The sequence below is a fragment of the Pararge aegeria genome, chromosome 8 (assembly GCF_905163445.1).
Source record: "Pararge aegeria chromosome 8, ilParAegt1.1, whole genome shotgun sequence".
Classification (NCBI taxonomy): domain Eukaryota; kingdom Metazoa; phylum Arthropoda; class Insecta; order Lepidoptera; family Nymphalidae; genus Pararge; species Pararge aegeria.
Genome location: NC_053187.1, coordinates 17,086,664 through 17,109,338, shown reverse-complemented (window position 1 = coordinate 17,109,338; position 22,675 = coordinate 17,086,664). Strand labels below are relative to the sequence as shown.

Below are 22,675 nucleotides of genomic sequence, written 5' to 3'. Positions count from 1 at the left end.
AAAGTAAGTTATTAGCCATATATACATGCGACATAGCACGGTTTACATCGTCAGAATTTTCTTTACTTCGATCGCTCTAAAAATTAGTGATGCAAACAGTAAAATGTCACAAGTATTACCGACATGGTGTGGTAGATCATTTTTATAGACTCAAAATAGAAAGGGACCCAAAATTGAGCCCTGTGGGACACCCATTAAAACACGCGAACCCCGCGACTTTGTCTTTTATGCATACCCTTTGGGTTCTATCACTGAGGTAATAGGCATTCAAATCAATTGCAAAGTTATTGATGCCATAATGGCTTAGTTTAAGTAATATTGTTTTATGTTCAACGCAATCAAATGCCTTGGATAGATCACAAAATACATCAATAGCATCGTGTGAATGTTCCCAGGCATCGTAAACATGTTTTATCAGTTTAGCACCCGCATCTGTTGTGCTACGACCTTTAGTAAAGCCATACTGATTGGGTGAAGAAGGTTATTAAGATCGAAATGTTCTAAAGTTGGTTAAGTATGATTTTTTCAACAACCATAAGATGGTTGTTGAAAAAATCAAAAGTATTTCAATCTTAGACTAAGAGAAGGTAAGATTGAAATACTTTTAGTTATTACCTGTTTTGTGAACCTAATAACAATAAACAATAAACAAAAAATGGGCCTGTAATTATTTAAGTCAGCTTTATTACCAGATTAAAACAGAGGAATGAGTTTTCCATGTTTCATTCGATTTGGAAAAATACCCATATCAACACACTCATTAAAAGTTGTGGCTAAATATGGGGCAATGACGTCAATGATGTTACCTATCACTATCACATACACACATACCCCCTAAATCACTTTTTTTAACAATTATTTGGATTACATTGTGAGGTTAGTATGTGTAGTTAGTGGTTCATCGTGCTAATATTATGTATTGAAAAACTTTATAAATATTAAAGATTATAAAAAACACAGTTATTGTTTTTACATCTGCCGTGAGGTCTTAAGCACACACTCTTTTATTTCTTTCATTGTTTATTAAGAAGCGACACGCATCAGCCTCTTGTACTATTGCTGATTCAGCTATTTCCGCAATACCAACCTAGGCTTTGAAATCAGAAAAACTGATACATAATATGTGAGTATAGCAACCGTTGAGCTTTTATTATATTATTCTTCTATCTTCTATGACGTGATTATGATTATGATATAAAATACAATATTATAGGGCTTAGACCCTCGAAGCTACCCCTATGCATTGCAGAAGGGAATAATTTCATGCTCAAAAAAATACTTATAATAATAAATATTTAAAAACATCACCTAACCAAAACAATTAATTTCTGAACTTTTTCGACATTACTCCCACGGTAACATCTCACAGGAACTGTTGGTATTCCTTGTACTCTACAGAAGTTAAAAGATATTTTGCGACCAATTTGTAATCGCGAATATTTTCAAGTAGGTACATAAATTTGCCCTTATACTCATTTCTGGTGCAAGTATTCAAATGTCCGATCAAGTTGTTCTTTTTATTCCAAAAATATTGTATACTGCCGTTGTCTAACGCTTCATATAACTTGTTCAACATATATTCGAATAAAGTAGCTATATTTTTCCGTTGCCAAAAAGTTGGGTCAGTGTTTTTCTTGTCGTCTATTTCCCAGAAGAAAAGTGTTTTTATATAATAGGGGGCTAGCTTGTCCATGCCCTGAGCATCCCGAAGTTTTTCAAGCTGAAAAGAAAAATTTTATATATATATTTTACTTAAGACTTTTTAACTATACATTACTAGCTGTTGTTAACTATGGGCTGTTGTAATACTACATTTTTCTTAGTTATTTATTAAAACATAATATATGCAGACATTACTAAGTTGTTTAGGTTGTCTAATTATTTTTACTACTAGGTAATTTATGCTGATATTTCCTACAAATAAAGGTGAGAACACTTCAACAAAAACAATTTGATTTATGTTTAAACTAATGACTGGTAGTATTCGACGCACCCAAAAATTACAATTGCAATATATTACTTAAATATCAGTTTTATATAAAATATATTTATATATTATTATTAATACCATAACCGTTAAACATATGTAAAATAAATAATAGTTAAAAAAAAATATTTACACGCTTTTTTTTAATTTTTTTTTTTTTTTATTTACACTATTATTAATTTATATTTATTGAAATTTTTAACACTATTCTTAATTTAAATTTATTAAAATTTATTTTCTATTTTTTAGTTCAGTTTCCTATAAAAAGCGTGTTTTTTAGTTATTTTTAAACTATTATTTATTTTCTACTTTTAGTTTGGTTTTTTTTAAACTGTTATTTGATCTAATCTACTAACAATTCCGTGATAACTCTGTAACTGTAATTATTTTCCAAATTATTAATGTGTACGGTAACAGCCCCATTACCCGCTCAGGAATCTATATTAAGACGTTAGTACCATAACAGTCCCTACGCGGGTGGGTGCTGCTAAGCTGAGTGCCCGATCAGTGTCTCTCGAAATGCAAGTTCTAATTATTATTTAAAACAGCCCATTAAAAAGTAACATCTAAGGCCCTCTACCATCTAGTAGCTTAATGTTTCCTGTGGAATTAGTATTTTACCTTAGATTTCGCTGTTAGGTACGCGAACGCCATCTGTTGGTAACGCTATAGGTTTTTACATTTGGGTCTAGATGGCGCTGTAGTAATTGTAATTAATAGTTCGAAAAAACTAAAAAATCTTATTTTTTTGTATTGAAAATTGGAATAATCTTCTCAAATTAGTGTATTGTCATCGGTCCTCGATATGTCTACAAAGTTTGAACGAAATCTGACCGTTTAAAGTGGGTCAAAATAGCGTCCAAAGAAGTGGGTTACAAACATACAGGTGAAGCTAATAAAAGCGTGTTAAATACAAACGAACACAGTACAATATATATATTTTTTTAACAAGCCAGCAAGCAATCTTTAGTTATTAAAACAAATACATTTTATGTTATATAATGTTCTAAAAGATATCTGTCGAATTTGTTCACATACTATGGTTATTCAACGTTTGTGAGTTCAGTTCTAAAGCAGAATTTCAAAGGAACATATTGTCAGCGATAACTGCTGACTGCTTACATATTAAACTTTCCGTAGTCGGGTAAAAATGAAAAACTCACCAGTTGGAATGTTTTTCTCAAGAGATATGTGTTATTGAACAGCTGGTCCTCCTGTGACTGTAAGCAGATGTGCCAGGAGCGCTGCGCGTCTTGATCCATCTGGCCAGCCATATGTGGCTCTGGCACAACCATCCAGTAGCCTCTGCGACATTCTTGAGGAATCTTACGGTAATTTCTCCCTTCCAGCCACCTGCTCTCAGGGAATTTGAGCGCTGGTACAAGATCCACGTCCAACCTAAATAAACCTGCTTCAATGATTATTGTCCAAGCTGGTCCACCTGAAGATGTGCGGATCGTATATTTCATGCCATCCACTATGCAGGACGGTTGACCATTCATTTTTTGGAATTGATTCAGACCCCTGTTGCCTACGCTTTTGAACCAGTCACTAAATTTAGAACGGAGAATGTAATTTCTATTATCCAGCCACTCGTTAGCGGTTCTATTGATCAGGCACTCCTGTCCATCTCGGACCAGTATTTTTTGGTACTGTGTTCCAGCGCGGAGCTGCAGGAATCCCGGGTACTTCTGTTCGATGATGATGTTGCTCTCTTCCGGATTCACAGGGTCTCTGTGCATGTTGATCGGCAAGCTAATCACAATGTTCAAGTCTATTTTAAATCCATCCGGTTTGTTTATGCGCAGGCGGTCTTTGGGACTACCAACAAATTGGATCTGAAAAATATCGTAATACCACTATCTAAATACCTTACATACCAACAATCTTCATTTGCGAAATTTAGGTATACCGTATTCATCAGGGTCCAGGATATCCTGCAGTAGACAATCGTTGCATCGAAATGGTATTAAATTACGCTGATGGCGGCTGAAATCGGCAGTTAAGGCTTGCGTCACCAACTTTGGTATGTTGGCATGTATGATTTATAGTTTGGTTTATGGGTATCGTCTGCCTAGCCTGGAGATAATGATGTAACCCTCCCTTTAGACCAACATTGGAGTTTTATATATTGGTATAGTATTATTTCATGGTAGGCTAAACTTTTAAGTTATCAGAGTTATTTGATCTCCAATTCAAAACTCCTTGGTTTAAAACGTCACCTAAGATTATGTCGTAACACTTACATTGCTAGATACACTTATATTGCCCATAGTATTTGTCGACAGCCTTCATGTGGTCGTGCAATCGTCCGAACACCTCAGTGAATACTTTATTGTAAAGTTGGGAGTCCTCTAGCTTCAGCTTTATATATCGCTCGTAAATGTCATCGAGCAAACAAGACAGGCTATTAATGTTTGGCCACGCAGACACTTGCAGAGCTGGTGTCATGCTAGAAGAAAGTACAACTATTAAACTTTAACATTTTCACAAGTAGCCAACTGACCTGTTCTTAGAACAACGCAACACTAAGATCCATTTTATATGGAAATAAATGTATGAGTTGCTGGTTAGCAACTTTAGAAATTTTACTGCATGGGAAGTGTAAAGTGGCGTCCGGTTGTACGACCGAAAACACTTAGGCAACTATAACAAGTTCCCAGGAAAATGTCTACAAATTAACGATGGAATTGTATAAAGTCCTAACTAGGCCTCATTTTTATTAGTTATATAGATCAGCTTTTGCCTACAATCACACCTAATTTTAATGATGGGGAAAACATGACGGGGCTGCTTGGTTCAGTTGGAGGGATTTCCGCCTTTATTTTCAGACCACTCAATGGTTCTATCATCCATATACATATTGTTGCAAAGAAGATTAATACTTGGAACGTGTAGGTAACTTAACGCCTTAATGTCAAATAAGTACCTACGAAGCAAAAAGGTACATTATTCCGGATCCATTGGATCTTTCCATTTGTTTACTTCTAGGCCTCCGAAGTGATATGAGGGGGTGCCCAACGCGACGGAGTCAGTATGCTCTGAGAGGGAAGTGAAGTTACAACGAAGTGATACTTAATGTGAAAACTGATGAGTGTGGAATATACTGGGGCTACCTGGGCTGGACTACGATTGACCTGCGATTGATTGATTACTCAAAATAAATGCGTACCCTGGTTTTCTGTCATTAGATTCATCTGATATAGCTTCGAGGGTCTCTGCTAAAGTGCTAAAGAAACTTTTTTGCTCTGCACCATGTTGCTGCGACGTACTTTGCGAAGCGGCTGACGTCGAATCTCTAGTTAACCAACAATACCCTAGGGCTCCTAGGCCTCCGACGACGGCCGCCGCGCCCACAGCTGCAGTGCCCGTCTGCCACAAATTGAAATTGCCTTCATTGTTCTCGTCGTTTCCATTTCTTCTACCGTTCCCATCTCTATTATTCGCATTGCGTTGGTTCATTATAACTTGTCTAAAAGCTAAACATATTGTCATTAATTTAATAATGATTTTATTTTTATCATCTGATATCCTACAACAATAATAGGTACATTAGGCCATTTTAATTTTTGGAATTACTTCAAATGAATTCCAGAGTTTCTAAACTTTAAAGGTGCATTGATATAATATATGTTTAAATAGGTAAACGTATTAATTCGCGTAGGTACATCTTAAAATATTGTATAAAGCATTCACACTTTTACGAGGAAGATGACATTTCACATACTACCATAATTATCATCTTGTGTATACGGCGCAATTTTTTTTTTTTATTATAATTTTACCTGGAATCTACAATGATGCCCGATAGATTTTTAAATAATATAGGTACTCTTTTAAAATATTTCTAGCATAAATCTTTTAAAACCTAGGTATGGTCTGCATCTTTCAGATGGGTACGATCATTTTTGGATTTTACTCATATTGCGCAAAAAAGGCTTAAACTTAAATTATTCACTTACCCTTACTACTTGTTACGTCTACTGTCACTAGTCTATCACTATCACGAGTATTCTCGTAATATAATTTTGTCAGAGAATCAAACTGGTAATTAAAGATATAGAATCTAGAACCGCATGTAGATTGCAGCAATCGACTATTATTGTATAACCTAAATCAACGCCAATACACTGAGACCTGAATCAGGAGTAGGACTTACAATATTCTAGATAATCTTTATATAATTCTGGCAGTTGCAAAAACCGGTAAGTCCCCAACCAAAAACAATTTACGTATTTTTAGTACTAAATTGCACACATCTCAATCATTGATTAACACAGCAAAATGAACCTAAAATACCTTATTTTAAAATCGTACATTCTATTCTCGATATTTTTATAGAGTTTCTACTTTGGTTGCTTGATGTATATGTAAGTACACAATACACAATCTCCCAACCTCGAGATCAAGTTGCGTCGGTACTTAGTTAGCATTGGACTATTTTGTGATACACGATGACATGATGATGTAGTTATTTCGACTGATTAAATTTTTGTTATAGTAATCAAGACCGAATTCGTGTTTTATCAATCATAAATGAATTCCCACGTAAGGTCCAGTCGTAGTCACTTGAAGTTTAAAAAATCTAGATTCATAATAATAAATTAAAAAGGTGGATTAATTCCACAGTTTACTATATAGGTTACTCACAATTTTAGTGTAAAATAAATGACTATTGGCGCCAATTCTTGTTTTACAACAAACCTAAACTAAACATAATCGACAGTTTTAACATGAGTGTTATCCTTTTAACAATATTCCACGTGAAAATGGATAACACAGATTCTTTGAGCGTAAGTCGTTTACGGAAAAAAAAATCTGTAGTTTATACGATTATTACGCATAGTAATAATTATTTTAATCATTTTTATCAATTTTCATACATGCTGATAGATTTATTATTTTTTTTTAATTTATTTATCATATGAAACAAACACAATGGTTCACCACACTTCATTACGAACCCCTTATCTTGGAATATTGACATTTATAAAAAGTAGAGTGCTATATTTATTATAATGTTTATTTTTTGACAATCCTTAAACCTTTGTGGATCTTCCAAGTATATGTGACATTGGCGAAATACAACGTGCCGATTTGGCACACCTTATAGCAAAAAAAGCAAAAGAAGAAGAAACACAATGGTTGGTATAAAAGCACCGAAAGAACCGCAGAGTTTTGTCTTCGGTGCCTTATAATGTGTCCTCCTTTATAATAATCCAACTAGAAGTAATAATATAATAAATGTATCAATTAGAATAGTTATTATAATTTCGTAAAATAAAAAGAATATTTACAACTTTTCATACTGAGAAAAGTCAGAAAAAATAAATTTATGGAATGCAAGGTAAATTTATCGGAAAGTAAATACGTTGTTATAAGTTGGTTTCAAAAGTCGGAGATGTCTGTAGACTGTAAGGCTTTAACCATAGACAAAGAGTCAAAGAATACACTTACGCTCAAAAGTATAGTCTACGTTTATGGAAATCCCCGTAGATCCTGATCATGAAGATGAACATGGTGGCCACGGTCTACAACACAGATTATAAATTTTTACGAAAGTACAAAATATGTCAAGCTCAAGTGTTTAACTTGTTTCCTGATCTTTATTTAGAAAATTAGGCATTAACAGTTAGCACTGGGTATTTATTATTATTTATCAACCAGTTGCGACTATCTATCTATTTCTACTTTGGCGGAACCCCGCGAATAAGTTATTCGGGAGTGTTTGTGTCGCTCGCGTTCGTTCGGCTGTCGGGATTCGCGTGCACACATCCCGATAACTCGCCGTGTAAGTTTAGATTACAACATTAATAATTTGTAAATTAAATAACAAGTAATATAATGTGGGGTTTCATTTCTACCGAACCCCCAATTCTACCTTTAAAAAAACCGGTTTGGACACTGGACTTCTCAATTCTAATTACTATTTTGTGTAATTCTTTCGCTAGCTGTGTCAACCGGTCATACAGAACTTATTTGGCATTGGTAGAAACGGAGTCTAATCTAAACTTAGAGTACTTTTATATATCCCAATATATCTAAATACAGGCCAACACCGGTTACCGATTAGCAATGCTGTCACTAACTATACTAGGCTACTAGCTATGTACCAGACATACATCCATCTGTAGTACTAGACAAGGAGAATATCGGAGAATATAATAACTATGTGCAGTTAATAGTTAGTACCAATTACTATAGAGAGACATTGCAAAACATTTCTTCGACTGAATACCTACTGAGTTTTCGTTACTTATGTTATTTATGCCCATGTGTCTTGTTTGTGCTTCCTTCGCGCCCAATTAAGCAATAAATCAACTAGATTTTTGGCATAGAGCAAATTGAAAGTATAGAGAGTATCATGAGCTTTTTATCCCGGGAACACTAACTGTTCCCATGGGATTTGAAAAAAATCATAATATATGAGGACAAAGACAGCTGGTATATCATAAATGCGAAAGTGTATTTCTTCATGCCATAACAAAGCAATCGACTTGATTGTTGTATAGAATTACTTGGAAGGATCGAGATTAGCAAGTTACTTTTTATCTATGGATATGTGGAGATCCCCAATATACCCTGCATTAATATCCTTTAACATTCTACTGCTGCACTGGCTTTACCCAGTGGTAGTGTTTGCTCATGATCACCACACTGGGCAGACAGATTGGTGAACCACAATATATTATTATTCAAATGTTTGTTGCTTTTATTGATACCACCTGGCACAAGGTACATTGCCATTGTGACGTAGATGAAGAAGGCAGGAATAAGATTGGTCGGTGAAAATAATGTAAAGTTACAGGTTTAGTATAACTGCCATAGCCCCTAACAGGTTAGCTTGTTAACATCTTAGAATGCATCACCACTTACCATCAGGTGAAATTTCAGTCAATGGCTGTTCAAAATATGCACCTAAAAGTTTAAATTACTGGTGCCGCAAATGTGAACTTAAATAAATTGTCTTTTTAGTAAACCATGTCAGCAATAAAGAAGAACCTTGATGTATACCTAAATGAGATATTCAAGCAATTTGTGGCACTGAAAGATGATGATTATAAAAGATCACAGGAGGTTTTTAAAAGTGTGTTTGAACAATTCAAACAGAAGATGGGTGAACAGTGCAACTACTTTAGAACATATGCATCACAGGTCAGCTTTTTTTTGTAATAAAATCCAGGTGAAATCTTTATAATGTTCTCAGTACTTAGGTATATTAAATATTTAAAAAATATGTTATTATTAATTCTTTATTATATAAATTGGTGATCCATATTAGAGTTTAGTATATATATATTATTGAAGTTATATAACATCAGATATCTGTATTGCCAGTCCCTTACTCTTGGCTGGATGATTGGCTCCAAAATGAAATGCTATTAACATGTTCACTGCTGGGCAAAATGCCTATCCTTAAGTTTTTTACAACTCATAGAGAGGTCACCTGTGATGGTGATTATCTTCATTTTATATCATCTGCTTACCCTGTGCGTACCCTCTATGCATCCCACCGACTGCCACGGAGCTCAGTGTAAATTAAATTTTACTGTTTTTTTAATTCATTAAAATCTTAATAGGTACTATATGTAGGCAGTGTGTCTGACGGTATCAAGGTGAGCAAACTAGATGAGTTTGATATGGACATAGTTGTCCGCCTTCCTGTCAACTATCAAGATGACGGAGAGAATGGCATCATAATAGAGAGTGACCAGCCGGGATTCGTTAAACTCAAGATCATCAAGGCTTTTGACCACTTGGATAAACAAAAGGTAAATAAATATTATTTTTAACTCCATACCAAATAACAGATAGGCAAACAAAAATGGCAGCACAAATTACAGCAAGACATAATCATATCAACCAATTATTGGCCCACTACAGAGCACGAGTCTCCTCCCACAAGGAGAAGAGGTTAAGGCCGTTGTCCACCACGCTGGCCCAGTGCGGATTGGTGGACTCCACACATCTTTGAGAACATTATGTAGATCTCTCAAGCATGCAGGTTTCTTCACGATGTTTTCCTTCACCGTTGAAGCAAGTGATATTTTAATTACTTAAAACGCGCATAACTTAAAAAAGTTAGAGGTTGGGATTTAAACTCGGCCTCCGAAAGTGAAATCGAGCTCCTACCCACTGGGCTCTCACTGCTTCTATCCTAGACATAACTGGATGAAACTGGGAAAGCATGGCTACAAACAGACTGTTAGAGAAGGTAGCTACTTTTAGGGTATCTGGTTTATACATAATCATCATATCTTTACAGAAAGCTATCTATGGTTTCTATGGAATCGAAAGAGAGACATCTAGTTCTAATACTAGGAACAGTATCATCACAAGATGGTGCTTCTTGATGGAACATATCTTCATGAAACTTTTTATACATATACTTGGAGGTATTAGAAATAATATAGTATACTTTTCATTGAAAAAAAAAAATTACGTAAGATAAAAAAAAATTGTGAAAAATTCTAAAAATCTCAGATATGACTATAGGTGTAGACTATGTAGCAGTACGCTGCCTCCCAAAATTACGCGGGCGAAGCCAGTGGTTATGACTTCGGTATCACTGGTTAATTCAAATTCAAAAATGTTTTATATTCATGTAGACCTCATGAAGCGCTCAAACATTTAACATGTTACATTAATGTTAGTGATGGTGCATTGATATGATAACTGCATTCGTTAACTTAAAACTAAAGCTTGAAGGGTTCCAAACGCGCCCTGGTCTAAGAAGAGCCCACAACAAACTTAGCCAGGTTTTTTTTGTTATCACCATCTATATTTTGTTATACCAAAATATTACTTCAACGGTGAAGGGAAAACATCGTGAGGAAACCTGCATCATGCATGTCTGAGAGTTCTTCATAATCTTCTCAAAGGCGTGTGAAGTCCACCAATCCGCACTGGGCCAGCCTGGTGGACTAAGGATTTAATCCTTCTTATTTTAGGAGATCCATGCCTTGCAGTGGTCCGGTAATGGGTTGATAGTGGCGCAGTGGGCAGCTAACCCGGTTTCTGAGTCCAAGGTTGTGGGTTCGATTCCCACAACTGGAAAATGTTTGTGTGAAGAACATTAATGTTTTTCAATGCCTGGTTGTTAATCTGTATATTATAAGTATTTATATGTATTATATACATAAAAAAATATTCACCAGCTAACTTAGTACCCATAACACAAGCTAAGCTTACTTTGGGGCTAGATGGCGATGTGTGTATTGTCATATTATATTTTATTATTATGATATTATGATTAGAGATGATGAGGTAAAGATGTCAACAACCAATTTCATTCCCACGCATATTATTTCTCTTGTAATCGAATGTACCTTTGTTCTGATTCTGTTCAAAGGAATGGGAAAACCGCCACAAAGTGACGAGGGAATGGCGCGATCAAGACAAGTACTTTCTACAGAACAAGTTCCGACAGTGGCTGCACAGTATCGTTCAGAAGACACTCAACGAGCTCAATGAAAAAGTGACCGTCAACGGAGTGACTTATCTGATGAAGTACAAAATGTCTGGCCCAGCTTATACATTGAACATTCGTAATGTCGATGGAGAGGAGCATTTCTTGCTTGATGTGGACCTCGTGCCTGTTATACGGTTTCTATTGCCACGGTGGCCTGAAGGATACAGGTAGGTGACCGTAGAATTAAGAACATACAGAATCCTCATTCAGCCATTATTGCATGCAGTGCATTGTGTCGAAAAACATTGAAAACGCCCCAATGAATTAATATTTAGCTATGAAGTTACGAGAAATTCCGACCCATGCTTTTTATCATACAAGCAATCCAAGCTTTTTATCATAATCCCTACTAATATTATAAATGTCAATGTAAGTTTGTTTGTTACGCTTTCACGCAAAAACTATAACCGATCCTCATGAAACTTGGTACACATATTCTTGGAAGTGTTAGAAATAATATAGGATACTTTTTATACCGACATGAAGCTTGGTTCCTTTGGGAGAGGGGATGAAAGTGTTTGACGATTTTACACCACAACTCAGACAAATTATAACCGATTTAAAAAAATATTTTTGTACTATAGAGGTTATAATATGTGTTTAATTTTGCCCAAACTTCGTGTAGATCTGATGAATGTGGTTGGAGATTGAGGACAGAACTCCTCAGCGGACAGCAGCAAACCCCTCATTTAAGGCTTAGCGATACTGAATACTTTAATTTTTTTTAGAACTACAACTATGTTGAATGCCACATCAAAAAACAAAATCAAACGCAGACAAAGTTTCGGGCAACAGCTAGTGTATTATAATAGGATTTTTTAATATAAACTTTGAACTTATTGATAGACATCCCAAGGATTTAATCTGGTAATTTGTTATAAAATAATAGAAAATAACCCTTAAATGAATTACTGATTTCATGCAGCATAATACGCTGCACTACAAGTTTATTTTTACTTCTGATATTAATATTGTTACACGTTACCGCGCGTCTCACTTTACACGTGGGGAATGTTGCTAGGTCACAAAGTTTTTCACATTTACCCATTTTATGGGGAACACTTAGAACGTTAGAGGTAAAATAATAACTGTCAATTGCTAAATTGTATGAAGTGTCAAACCGTTTGTCTGAGAAACCAATCTAAAGTGGAGTGGTTTTTGATGCTTCAATATTAGTCGTGTACTGTGCAGATGATATAAATTTATTTATTTTAAGGAACTGATTTAAATCGTATAAGTATTAAAACTTTTTTTTCGAAAAGTCGTATACTTTTTGAAATTTAAATTTTGCATAAGCTGATTCGCAAGGCAGATTCCACAGAAGGCCGACTGGCGCAGTGGGCAGCAATCCTGCTTTCTGAGTCGCTTCTGAGAAGGCCGTGGGTTCGAGCCCCACGTTTATCCATGTTCATCACACAATGTTTGTGTGATGAACATGGATGTTTTTCAGTGTCTGGGTGTTTATCTGTATATTATAAGTATTTATGTGTATTATATTCATAAAAATAATCTTAGTACCCGTAACACAAGCTACGCTTACTTTGGGGCTAGGTGGCGATGTGTGTATTGTCGAAGTATATTTATTTATTTATTTATTTATTATTTATTTATTATATCTTAATAATAACGACCTTTTGACGACCTCCCTGGTGCAGCGGTGAGCGCTGTGAATTTATGTAGGAGGTCCCGGGTTTGATTCTCAGCAGGGGCAATTTGGGAATTATATTTTCAGAATTTTCTCTCTGAATTGTCTGGTATGGTGGGAGGCCTTGGCCGTGGCTAGTTACCACCCTTAGCGATTTAGCGTTCCGGTGCGATGTCGCTTAGAATCCTATTAGGTTAGTACGCTACTATCTTAGACTGTATGATTACTACCACCAGGTATTGAAGTCAAGGGCTAGCATGTAGTAAAAAAAAAAATCACCAATAATAACTACATAACAAAAGACGTACCTACTATCTTATATCTTTAAACGAGCAATTCTTGTATATATATAATTGGAATCTCGGAAGCTCCAACGATTTTCATGAAATTTAGGTTACAGAGGGTTTCGGGGGCGATAAATCGATCTAGCTAGGATTCATTTTTAGAAAATGTCATTTTATTCGTGTTTTCCGGTAATAACCGATTTGGTGCAGACGAAGTTGCACGGGTCAGCTAGTTGTATTAATATGAGTATAGATTTACTTACACGGGAATTCAAATACATAATTATTGATTCTAGATTTCACTTCCTCCAATTTTATAGGTCACAAAAAGGTATGTGTTCTATTAAAAAAATAAAATTACAGAATGATTGAGAACAGTCAGATCAAGGAATGGCTGGTGGTGCCGAAGCCCAACAAAGCTGTTGCTGATGAGGCCCACAAGAATAGACTGTGGAGGCTCTCCTTCCACGACTACGAGCGGGATATGATCAAGGGTTGTGCACAACTCAAGACCACCATACGATTGGTACCTACGTGTTTTGTTGTTTAGATATTTCCTTTTAATACAACGTGTCCCAAAATATAACGATTAGCCAACGCCGGAAGATGGACCTGCCCACGGGGAAAAAAAAGAAAAAAATATATACCTACCTCTTCTTTTTTTAAATTACAGAATAAAAAATATAAATCCTCAAAAATTTAGGCCTTAGGTATTTTTCACTATTTTATAAATTATCGTTGTTTATTTTTTTTACAGGCCTTATGAAATATACTTACGCACGCTTCAACAGTATTTCGTAATTCCGTTGTATTATTGTAATGGGCGAGATATCATAAGCCCGTGTACAAGATAAATATATATTTAGCCGCAACCAAATTAATATTCTTACTTAGATACATAGAGATGAATACACTTAAATATACATTACATAACCATGGGAGACCAGACGGCCGGGGGTCAGGGCGACAGGTTAAGAAAGCGGAGGACTATCCTAGCCGAGTCCAGCAACACCGCTTTCTGCATCTTGGCAGCGAGCGAACTACCACCGGAACCCCAGTCGCCGCAGATGGTGGTGGTTTAGTAATACATCCCACCAATCGGTTTCTCTTGGTTTACCTAATCCTGGAATCTAAAGTTGCCTGGACGAGATCGCTACTAAGCGATAAAGCCGCATTTGTATCCTACTTTTTAACTACCTACTCTTGTACTGTCCTTTTTTTCCTTTCTTTTGTGGTTTACAAATAAAGTGTATAAATAAATGGTGTGCCAGGAAAAGTGGTATTAAACCATTCGCAGATATTACGAAAGGGATGGTTTCAGTGGACACCACGTGGCACATGGCGGTAAACTCGTGAGCCAGATCAAGATACTAACGTGTTTTCTCGGTCTCACGAGGTTCTCGTCATACGAAATCGTGATTTCCACTAAAATAACCTTTGACTGTGCCCGGTCCATTATCACATTGTCAGGCCTATTAGCCAGGATCGACCTGTCGGTGATATTAGACTGGTCCCAAAAGAACCGGACTCGAAAGACCGTACTTAAGAGCACGCTCTTAGTGAAGTTGTGAATGTGCGAGTACACAGTGTTAGCAAGCGTGGGACATCATAGAAGCACATGTCTGAGTGACTCGTCGGTACGGCGATAGGCTTAACAAATGTCGTGAGTACCATTAGAATGTACTTTCGCTCGTTTCCCGTCTTAACCACCTGATCCTGTATTGCGCAGACAAACCCTTCGGTTTCCCCAAAGAGATCGCCTATTATTTTACTGAGTTTCTTGCCGGCTTCTCGGTAGAATCTGCCTTCCGAACCGGTGGTAGAGTCACTACACACAGACAGACTTGACGTTTCAAAAGTGCTTATATTAGGCCTACTTGAAATAAATGAATTTTGAATTGTTTAGGTAAAGAAGTTACGTGATGCATGCAGCATGAAGGACATCGCTAGCTACTACATAAAAACACTGTTCCTATGGAAAGTGCAAAAGACCAACGACAAAAAGTACTGGCAGAAGAAGCTGAGCGTTATCTTCCGGGAAATGGTCGAAGAGTTATACAATGCTATAAAAGATAAAAACATACCGTACTTTTGGAATGAAAACAATAATCTCATAGAAGGGGTGAAACCAACCATTTTGAACAATTATGCGGATAAGCTGAAGCAAGTTTTAGATAGTATTGATGCTAACGACGTTGAAAAAGTTGTATACGCATTGTTGAATACAGAAGAAATAAAGCAATTTAAAGATTCTGAATTCTATAAGAAACAGGCTACTTCAGATAATGTTACAACGAATAATATTGTTCGATCTATTTCAATTGCAAGTTCGAGTTCAAATGAAGTCGACATCTCAAAACCTAATAAAAATTACGACAATGACAGTCTCATTGAAATTGTTAAAAGCCTGGTCTTTAAAGTTGACCAGTTGAAAGTTCAAATGGAACAGCAAAATGAGAAAATATTAAAATTAGAGAGAGAATTGAAGGAAGTTAGAAATAAAACCAATAATCAAGATTCTACACAGTCAAAGGAATGTGAAACGGAATGCAATCAAGAGAAATCAATATCGGGAATGTCTCAACAGACAGATAGTGAAGTGATTGATTTATTGTGTTTTTGAATTGAATATTATTATAAAGTCATTGACAACATTCCACAAACACGCGCGACGCGTGTTAGGTCAAATTAAATTTTAAAAAGGCTTACAACTTGAAACTACTGGACTAATTTTAAAGGTATTTGATTATTTAAGTAATTATGACATTTTAGTTTGCAATAATAATATTACATGTAAAGCAGGCCAGCAGAATAAGCACTATCTGCACGGTTGCTATTATCGCATGGACTGACTATAATATGGTCTGACAACAAAAATGACACTGGAACCATATTCATAGTAATAATATCTTTATTTAATCAAAAATGTAAACATTTCATAATTGTGAAATGTATGAAATGTGAATTCTTCTGCGATAGTTTAAACTGCAATATTTCTTTTATCTTTTTATATATATCAAACACTCAAAATTGGCTAGAGAGATTTAAATACTTTTGTTTTATTGACCTTGATACAGAAAAATAGAAAATAATCTTTCGTGTGTTGGAATTACCACTTAGATTGCATTCATTAAATGACATTTTTAGGTGGTACAAATACGCAGGAGCATCTAGTATCTAATAAATAAAATAAAATAAGTGGCCATATGTTCAAAATGATTAAAAAGTTAATATCAATCATTATTTTATTAAATATAAATATTTAGAAAAGTGTTAATGAAATTCACATTACGGGATTGGATATAATACTTACTACTCAACAATTAATATGACAATCTATCTTGAACTGTCTATGAGAATGGGAATAAATGTGGGGATGCTGTGCTGTACAGCGTCCCCAGTATATATATGTAGGTATATAGGTAGGTACTTGACAATATAAAATGCTACATAAAATGAATTTATTCCATAAAGAATTAATTCCTCGTAGTGTTTCGGTATTTAAATTAATAAAAATCTAGATCTTATTAGCTTTGGAAAACTAATTCTTAGTCAATTTTACTATGCATCCAAGGGGTAGACAAAACTCTCCGATTGAATTACATTGACAGTCAAGACACAGTAAAATCAACAAACTAACTTGTTCTTACTCAACCGACTCAGGATGGCTAATAATTCATATCTTCTCTGTAAAATTTGGATTGATCCTCATTTTTTTTTTTTTTAATTTATGTTTACCCTCTAGTTCAGTGGTTCTCAACCTTAACAACTTAGCTTGTTGAAATAGATACCTATCTAACCTACTGGTAAAAAAAAAATGTACGAATAGTTTCACAAAGATTTAAGAAAAATTAACTACCCCATCGCATCAATGTGATGGTTGAGTTTAGTGAGCTCCACACAATTTTTGAGAGCCCAGGTTGTGAAGCCTTACTCTGGTTGCATTTAATTTATATGGGGGATCAGAATATCTTCATTTCAGTATTGTACCTATTGCAGTAGTTACGCGAGCTAGTAGACGTCGTGTTCTATGGATCATATAAGAAAAAAGCAGCCTAAACTGTCTGACACTTCTAACACCCATTGAAAATCACTAACTAGTAGTTTTAACTAAAATGTATAGAGATGTAAAATATCAAGGCCATGCAATGCCGAGGTGCCCAAGACACTGGCTTTATTGCCTCTTTGTAAAAAAAAGGTCTGTCCTTTGGGCTAAATAAGCACCGGCTCTCGGGTAAAGTATGGAAAAAAAATCGTATGATTAATTAATATCTAAGTTTAACCTACCTAATGAATTAAATTTATTTTATCTTTGGTTGATAATTTGTAGGTTTTCCTTGTAAGAGCGTGGTCCTTTATACAGCTCTTAAAACTTTCCTACTGCCAAGATACCGTACTAAAACTAATATTAAAAATAACCTATATCTTTATTAATCTAAATCTAATATCATTATTTACTTAACAATTATTCATTTTAAAGTCAACATCTGAGGGGGTGCTCCGGTTTCGGAGCGAAACGTACGCAGAGGTTACATTGCCGAGAACTCTCAGGCGTGCAGATATCCTTAAGATGTTTCCTTCACCGTTGGAGCAAGTGATATTTTAATTGCTTAAAGCACACATAAGTTAGAGGAGAGTGCTGGGATTCGAACTCTGCCGTTGATATGATATAGACACCTACCGACTGGTCATTTGGTTGGACGATCTCGCAGGGTACCTATAACCTATGTGATGTATTAATTTTGTAATTAGGTAAGTTAGTAAGTAGGTAGTGCCTTATTACATTTTAATGACTGAACCATTTTTACGTAATTTTATAATAAAAGATGCCGAGTTTTATTTCTTCAGAATATATTTATTTGCCTCCCAACCTCTTGTCTTTTTTTACGCCAAGTTTGAGCTTTTAAACGTCGGAATAGTACCTACCTATTGTTCAGTATTTTGTCGCACTTCAACTGACAACACCTTTCAAACTTCAGAGTTGACACAGCGCCGAGGTTACCTACCTACGTTTATGTAGGTAATCGTATAGGTAAGTACTTGTTAGTAGGTACAAGGAAATGAAAAAGAAAACCCTCTTCTCTTAAACATTATTTATTGATGTTTTCCACTGCAGATTTGTGTCATCTCAGAAAAAGCTAACAGCCAGTGTACAAATAAGAAATCACACGCATTACGCTAAAGTATTTCAATTCTTTAACAGCTTTATTTGACTATTCGTGAAATAGCACTTCTATTTCACAGCTTAGCTTAAACCATGTAGCATGTTTAAAAATACATTCCTTATTTGTTAGGACTGATTGACAGAACTAGCGGATGACCCACCTGATGGTAGGTTGAAAGCCATCTCCTATAAACAGATTAACATTTCGCAGGGCATGCAAGGAACACGTTCTGCAAAGTGCCGTCCTTGTTCATCAACCTAAGGCTGCCTGTCCACCGGAGCGGACTAATGCGGAGCGCAGTTGCGTACTGTGTCTGGTTCACTTTAACTGAAAAACATTCCAGAGCTAACTGTAAGCCACTATTGCGCTATTTAAAATTAATTTAATTTACGATAATTCGATACCCAATCGATAAATAATCAGTGATATAAAAAAAAAACAAGAACTTACTGTATTTTTACGAATTATATGGCTAGTTTAAATCGTTTTTTTCTATTGAATAGAGCACAAATTCGATCAAAAGTTTTTGTTATAAATAGCATGTAGGAAAGGAATCCATTTCTATAGTTCAAATGATAATCCCCTAATTTGTTTACACCAAAAAGGTCAAGCGGTGATAGCCTACTGGATGGGACTTTGGCTTTACTTTCGGGGGCCAAGTTCGAACCCTGGGCTTAAGCTTCTAACTTTTCAAAGTTATGTTCGCTTAATTATTACTTGCCAACAGTGAAGAAAAACATCGTGAAATGACCTGCATGCCAGAGAGTTTTCCATAATGTTCTCAAAGGCGTGTGAAGTTCTAGGCCAGCGTGATGGACAATGGCCTAAACCCTCTTCTGAGAAGAGACCCGTGCCGTTTAGTGGGCCGGTAAGGGCCATCGCCCACGGCGACTTTTTGTAGCGATACAGTAGCGATGCTGTCGCGTGTCCGCATCGATACAGTCGCGAAACGGTCGCTAGCTGTGTGCCCTCGCCCACGGTCTTAGATTCAGTCGCGAAGCAAACGCGATACTGTCGCGCTTCTGTCTCGATGCAAACGCGATTCAGTAACAGCACAAAAATACCTGCGATCGCTACAGTTGCAAGATGGACTCCGTTGAGGCAACATTAGTCACGTTGTCTTTGGTGCTGCTTTTACGTAAGCAGCCGAAGCGCAGGCAACGAAAGCAGCGTCAATATTGGATGCACCCATTTAATAAAGAGAGATTACTCAGTGGACATCATGTAACAACGTTTAAAATACTAAAATCCTATGATCTCAAATTCAGAAGTTGTTATAGAATGTCATATTCGACGTTTTGTGAATTGCTTTCCATTGTAAAACCAGAGTTGACACGCAGAAATACAGTGATGAGACAATGTATATCAGCTGAAGAACGACTAACAATAACTTTAAGGTAAGAAAAACCAAATTTTATGTTAATTATCTTTTAATAGTTTTTGCACATTTTTAATCACAACTTAAAAAAATAATTATTATAATTCAATATTAATCATACTTAAACTTAATTAAGGTTTTAATTTCTTACTTTTTACTTTACGGCGAATATAGGTTTGTGATAATAGAATCTTGTGTAGAATCATCATTACTGTAATTATATTCATTATCATTATCATTATGTTGCAATGAACTACCTGCAGTATTGACATTGGCACCAGCAGGCGTTGGCGCCGAGTGGTAGCTATTTATTAGTTGCGACACACTACTTTCATTGCTTGTACGAGCAGGAGTTGTGTCGTAGCTTTGGTATCCAGACTGATATCCATAGTGACTGGTGTATGCAGACGTTTGTGCCATATTGTTATATTTGCGAAGCAAATTTATCATTTCAGCTTTCGCATCGAGTTTATATTCTTCTTTTATGGAATTAAAATGTGGAAAAAGTGAAAGTAAAAAATGTTGATCTGGATGTTGAATGGCGGGCGTGGCTTTGTTCAATTTCTCAGTTAGAATTTCGTATAATTTGTTTTGTGCATCATCAACGCCATCACTTGTTTTAAGCTTCTTTGATTTTGGAATAACAAAAGATTCCAAACAGCCTTCGGAGTCGTTTTCCTCAGTAACTGTAGGTCGACTTGGTGGTCTGATTTCGGTCAAAGGTTGTAAAAATGACAATAATTTATAGTAAACATATTGTTTTCTGGGTTTAGCCCCGGACCCACTGGGACAATTTTTTTCTTTCAGCCGTTCTCTGTTAAAGCAATCTTTTAAACTTTTCCATTTTTTCTGGAGTTCAATAGCTGAAAAAAGATATACAAATTTATTATTGTTATGCAATTGAAAAATTAATGCAAATGGAGCTAGAACCTTACGACCTTGGCATCCCTATTTAGCTCGGATCATCTTGACTCGGAGAGTTAAAATGAATATCACCCTTAAATTGCCTACCCCGACAAGGATTACAGGTTTACAGGCGTGATTTATATATTTGTAGGTATGTATTTTTTATTACTTTATTTTCTTTTTTCCTTTTTTTACAGGTACTTAGCAACTGGATGTAATTTCACAGATCTTCATTTGGACTTTAAATGTGGACATACTACTGCACGTACGATTGTAAAGGAAACTGTGGAAGTAATATGGAAAAAAGTAAAAGACATCTCCATGCCAGAGCCAACAGAAGAATTACATTTAGAAACCGCTGAAGGATTTATGAAACATGCTAATTTTCCTAACTTAATTGGAGCAATAGATGGAAAACATATAAGAATTATAAAACCATGTCATACCGGCTCAGAATATTACAATTACAAACATTTTTTTTCCATCGTTTTGTTAGCAATATGTGACGCTAATTACAATTTCATAGATATAGATGTCGGATGTTATGGAAAGAGCTCAGATTCAACAATACATGACAGCAGCGAATGGGTAAAAAAGTTACGACAAGGAAATTATAATTTACCTCAACCAAGACCTATATCTAACAATGGAATACCTATACCGTTTTCGTTTATTGGCGACGAAGGATTTGCTTTATCACAACACTTGCAAAGACCATACGCTGGTAAACATTTACCACGAAAGAAGAGAATATATAATTACCGTTTGACGCGCGCAAGGCGTTATATTGAATGTACGTTTGGTATATTGAGTAACAAATTTAAAATTTTCAACCGGCCCATAAACGTTAATGTAGATTTTGCTACGAATATTGTTAAAGCGTGTTGCGTATTGCACAATTTTATACGTAAGCGAGATGGGTACAAGTTTGATCACACTTTGAGTATAGTCGGATTCCAAGATCCACCTGCCAGTGATAATTTACTTTTAATTGGAAGACGAAGATCAGAACTAAGTGGTACTGCAATCCGAAACATATATACTGACTATTTCACCGGTGTAGGTTCTGTACCGTGGCAAGATTCAAAAATTTGAAATAATTTCACCTAAAATAGCTATAAGTAACTAGAAAGGGCTGTAAACGTAACTTAATTCACTTATTCTGGAACATCTATATCTCATTAATTCTCACCACTCATCTACATTTATAATGATAAAATTTAATAAAGTTAAATAACTTACCACAAGCATTCTTTTCTTTATTTGTTTTTTCTCCAAATTCTGAATCAAATATTTCATTTATCTCTTCCCATGCCTTTCTTTTTGCAATCTTATTCGAATACTCAGGAAGACGCGAGTCCCATATTACAGGACGGTTCTGAATTGCCATAATAAATGATTCAGTGTCGAACGACTCCATTTTACGCATGTGACGGACAACAGCACTCTCGACCTGTCTGTGTTGCACTGATGCTCGGTTCTCCATTCACGCACCGCCCTCCCTCCGTTCTTCCCCCGATGTCGTCCGACACGGTCGCGCGTTTGCATCGATACAGTCGCGATGCAGTAGCGCGTTGCAAATGCGACTAACACGCGTTAGTAGTGATGCTGGCGTGCGTTTAGTAAATGCGCGACAGCATCGCTACAAAAAGTCGCCGTGGGCGAGGGCTCTAATAAGTTGATGATGAGCCAAAAAGGTAAGCTACTATTACTTGCTTCTCTAGTAATCTACATAAATAAAATCATGTGTAGATAATAACACGTGTGTGAGTATCGGAGAACATAGTAACTAGTCAGGACAGATAATTAGTGCCGATTTTGTAGTAGATATGAGAATA

General features: G+C 35.8%; 4 protein-coding genes across 6 annotated transcripts; 2 read left to right on the top strand and 2 right to left on the bottom strand.

The window, feature by feature from the left end:
• Positions 1-664: 664 nt before the first annotated feature.
• On the bottom strand, positions 665-6,128 carry LOC120625609. Its single transcript, XM_039892680.1, has 5 exons — positions 5,950-6,128; positions 5,160-5,466; positions 4,234-4,439; positions 3,151-3,825; positions 665-1,720 (listed from the first exon to the last, which is right to left on the bottom strand). Exons 3-5 carry the CDS (start codon positions 4,258-4,260, stop codon positions 1,364-1,366), a joined length of 1,059 nt encoding a protein of 352 aa, XP_039748614.1. The 5' UTR covers positions 4,261-4,439; positions 5,160-5,466; positions 5,950-6,128; the 3' UTR covers positions 665-1,363.
• Positions 6,129-7,507: 1,379 nt separating this feature from the next.
• Positions 7,508-17,889, top strand: LOC120625606. 3 transcript variants are annotated; one of them, XR_005658819.1, is made up of 7 exons: positions 7,508-7,778; positions 8,963-9,142; positions 9,568-9,759; positions 11,340-11,626; positions 13,752-13,914; positions 15,295-16,126; positions 16,536-17,889. XR_005658819.1 is itself a non-coding variant. In XM_039892677.1 (6 exons), the coding sequence occupies exons 2-6, from the start codon at positions 8,969-8,971 to the stop codon at positions 16,009-16,011; spliced, it is 1,533 nt and encodes a 510-aa protein (XP_039748611.1). In that variant the 5' UTR covers positions 7,508-7,778; positions 8,963-8,968; the 3' UTR covers positions 16,012-17,889. The 3 variants fall into 3 exon arrangements, 2 of the variants coding, with proteins under 2 accessions (XP_039748611.1, XP_039748612.1); XM_039892677.1 differs by having other exon boundaries at positions 15,295-17,889; XM_039892678.1 differs by lacking the exon at positions 7,508-7,778 and adding an exon at positions 8,103-8,171 and having other exon boundaries at positions 15,295-17,889.
• A 1,573-nt stretch (positions 17,890-19,462) lies between these two features.
• On the bottom strand, positions 19,463-22,498 carry LOC120625610. Its single transcript, XM_039892681.1, has 2 exons — positions 22,080-22,498; positions 19,463-20,794 (listed from the first exon to the last, which is right to left on the bottom strand). Exons 1-2 carry the CDS (start codon positions 22,321-22,323, stop codon positions 20,091-20,093), a joined length of 948 nt encoding a protein of 315 aa, XP_039748615.1. The 5' UTR covers positions 22,324-22,498; the 3' UTR covers positions 19,463-20,090.
• Positions 19,613-22,084, top strand: LOC120625608 (protein ALP1-like). The gene is made up of 2 exons (XM_039892679.1): positions 19,613-19,950; positions 21,035-22,084. The coding sequence occupies exons 1-2, from the start codon at positions 19,640-19,642 to the stop codon at positions 21,930-21,932; spliced, it is 1,209 nt and encodes a 402-aa protein (XP_039748613.1). The 5' UTR covers positions 19,613-19,639; the 3' UTR covers positions 21,933-22,084.
• Positions 22,499-22,675: the final 177 nt, after the last annotated feature.

What these genes read in the sequence shown, in the direction of transcription:
- LOC120625609 (XM_039892680.1), bottom strand. Translation starts at nt 4,260, where the DNA reads ATGGGCAATATAAGTGTATCTAGCAAT. An exon ending in ATATAAGTGTATCTAGCAAT is followed by an intron (nt 3,826 to 4,233) that starts GTAAGTGTTACG and finishes GATATTTTTCAG; the next exon opens with ATCCAATTTGTTGGTAGTCC. An exon ending in TGAGAAAAACATTCCAACTG is followed by an intron (nt 1,721 to 3,150) that starts GTGAGTTTTTCA and finishes TTTTCTTTTCAG; the next exon opens with CTTGAAAAACTTCGGGATGC.
- LOC120625610 (XM_039892681.1), bottom strand. Translation starts at nt 22,323, where the DNA reads ATGGAGAACCGAGCATCAGTGCAACACAGACAGGTCGAGAGTGCTGTT. An exon ending in TAAAGAAAAGAATGCTTGTG is followed by an intron (nt 20,795 to 22,079) that starts GTAAGTTATTTA and finishes ATCTTTTTTCAG; the next exon opens with CTATTGAACTCCAGAAAAAA.
- LOC120625606 (XM_039892677.1), top strand. Translation starts at nt 8,969, where the DNA reads ATGTCAGCAATAAAGAAGAACCTTGATGTATACCTAAATGAGATATTC. An exon ending in TTAGAACATATGCATCACAG is followed by an intron (nt 9,143 to 9,567) that starts GTCAGCTTTTTT and finishes AAATCTTAATAG; the next exon opens with GTACTATATGTAGGCAGTGT. An exon ending in CGGTGGCCTGAAGGATACAG is followed by an intron (nt 11,627 to 13,751) that starts GTAGGTGACCGT and finishes ATAAAATTACAG; the next exon opens with AATGATTGAGAACAGTCAGA.
- LOC120625608 (XM_039892679.1), top strand. Translation starts at nt 19,640, where the DNA reads ATGGACTCCGTTGAGGCAACATTAGTCACGTTGTCTTTGGTGCTGCTT. An exon ending in CGACTAACAATAACTTTAAG is followed by an intron (nt 19,951 to 21,034) that starts GTAAGAAAAACC and finishes CTTTTTTTACAG; the next exon opens with GTACTTAGCAACTGGATGTA.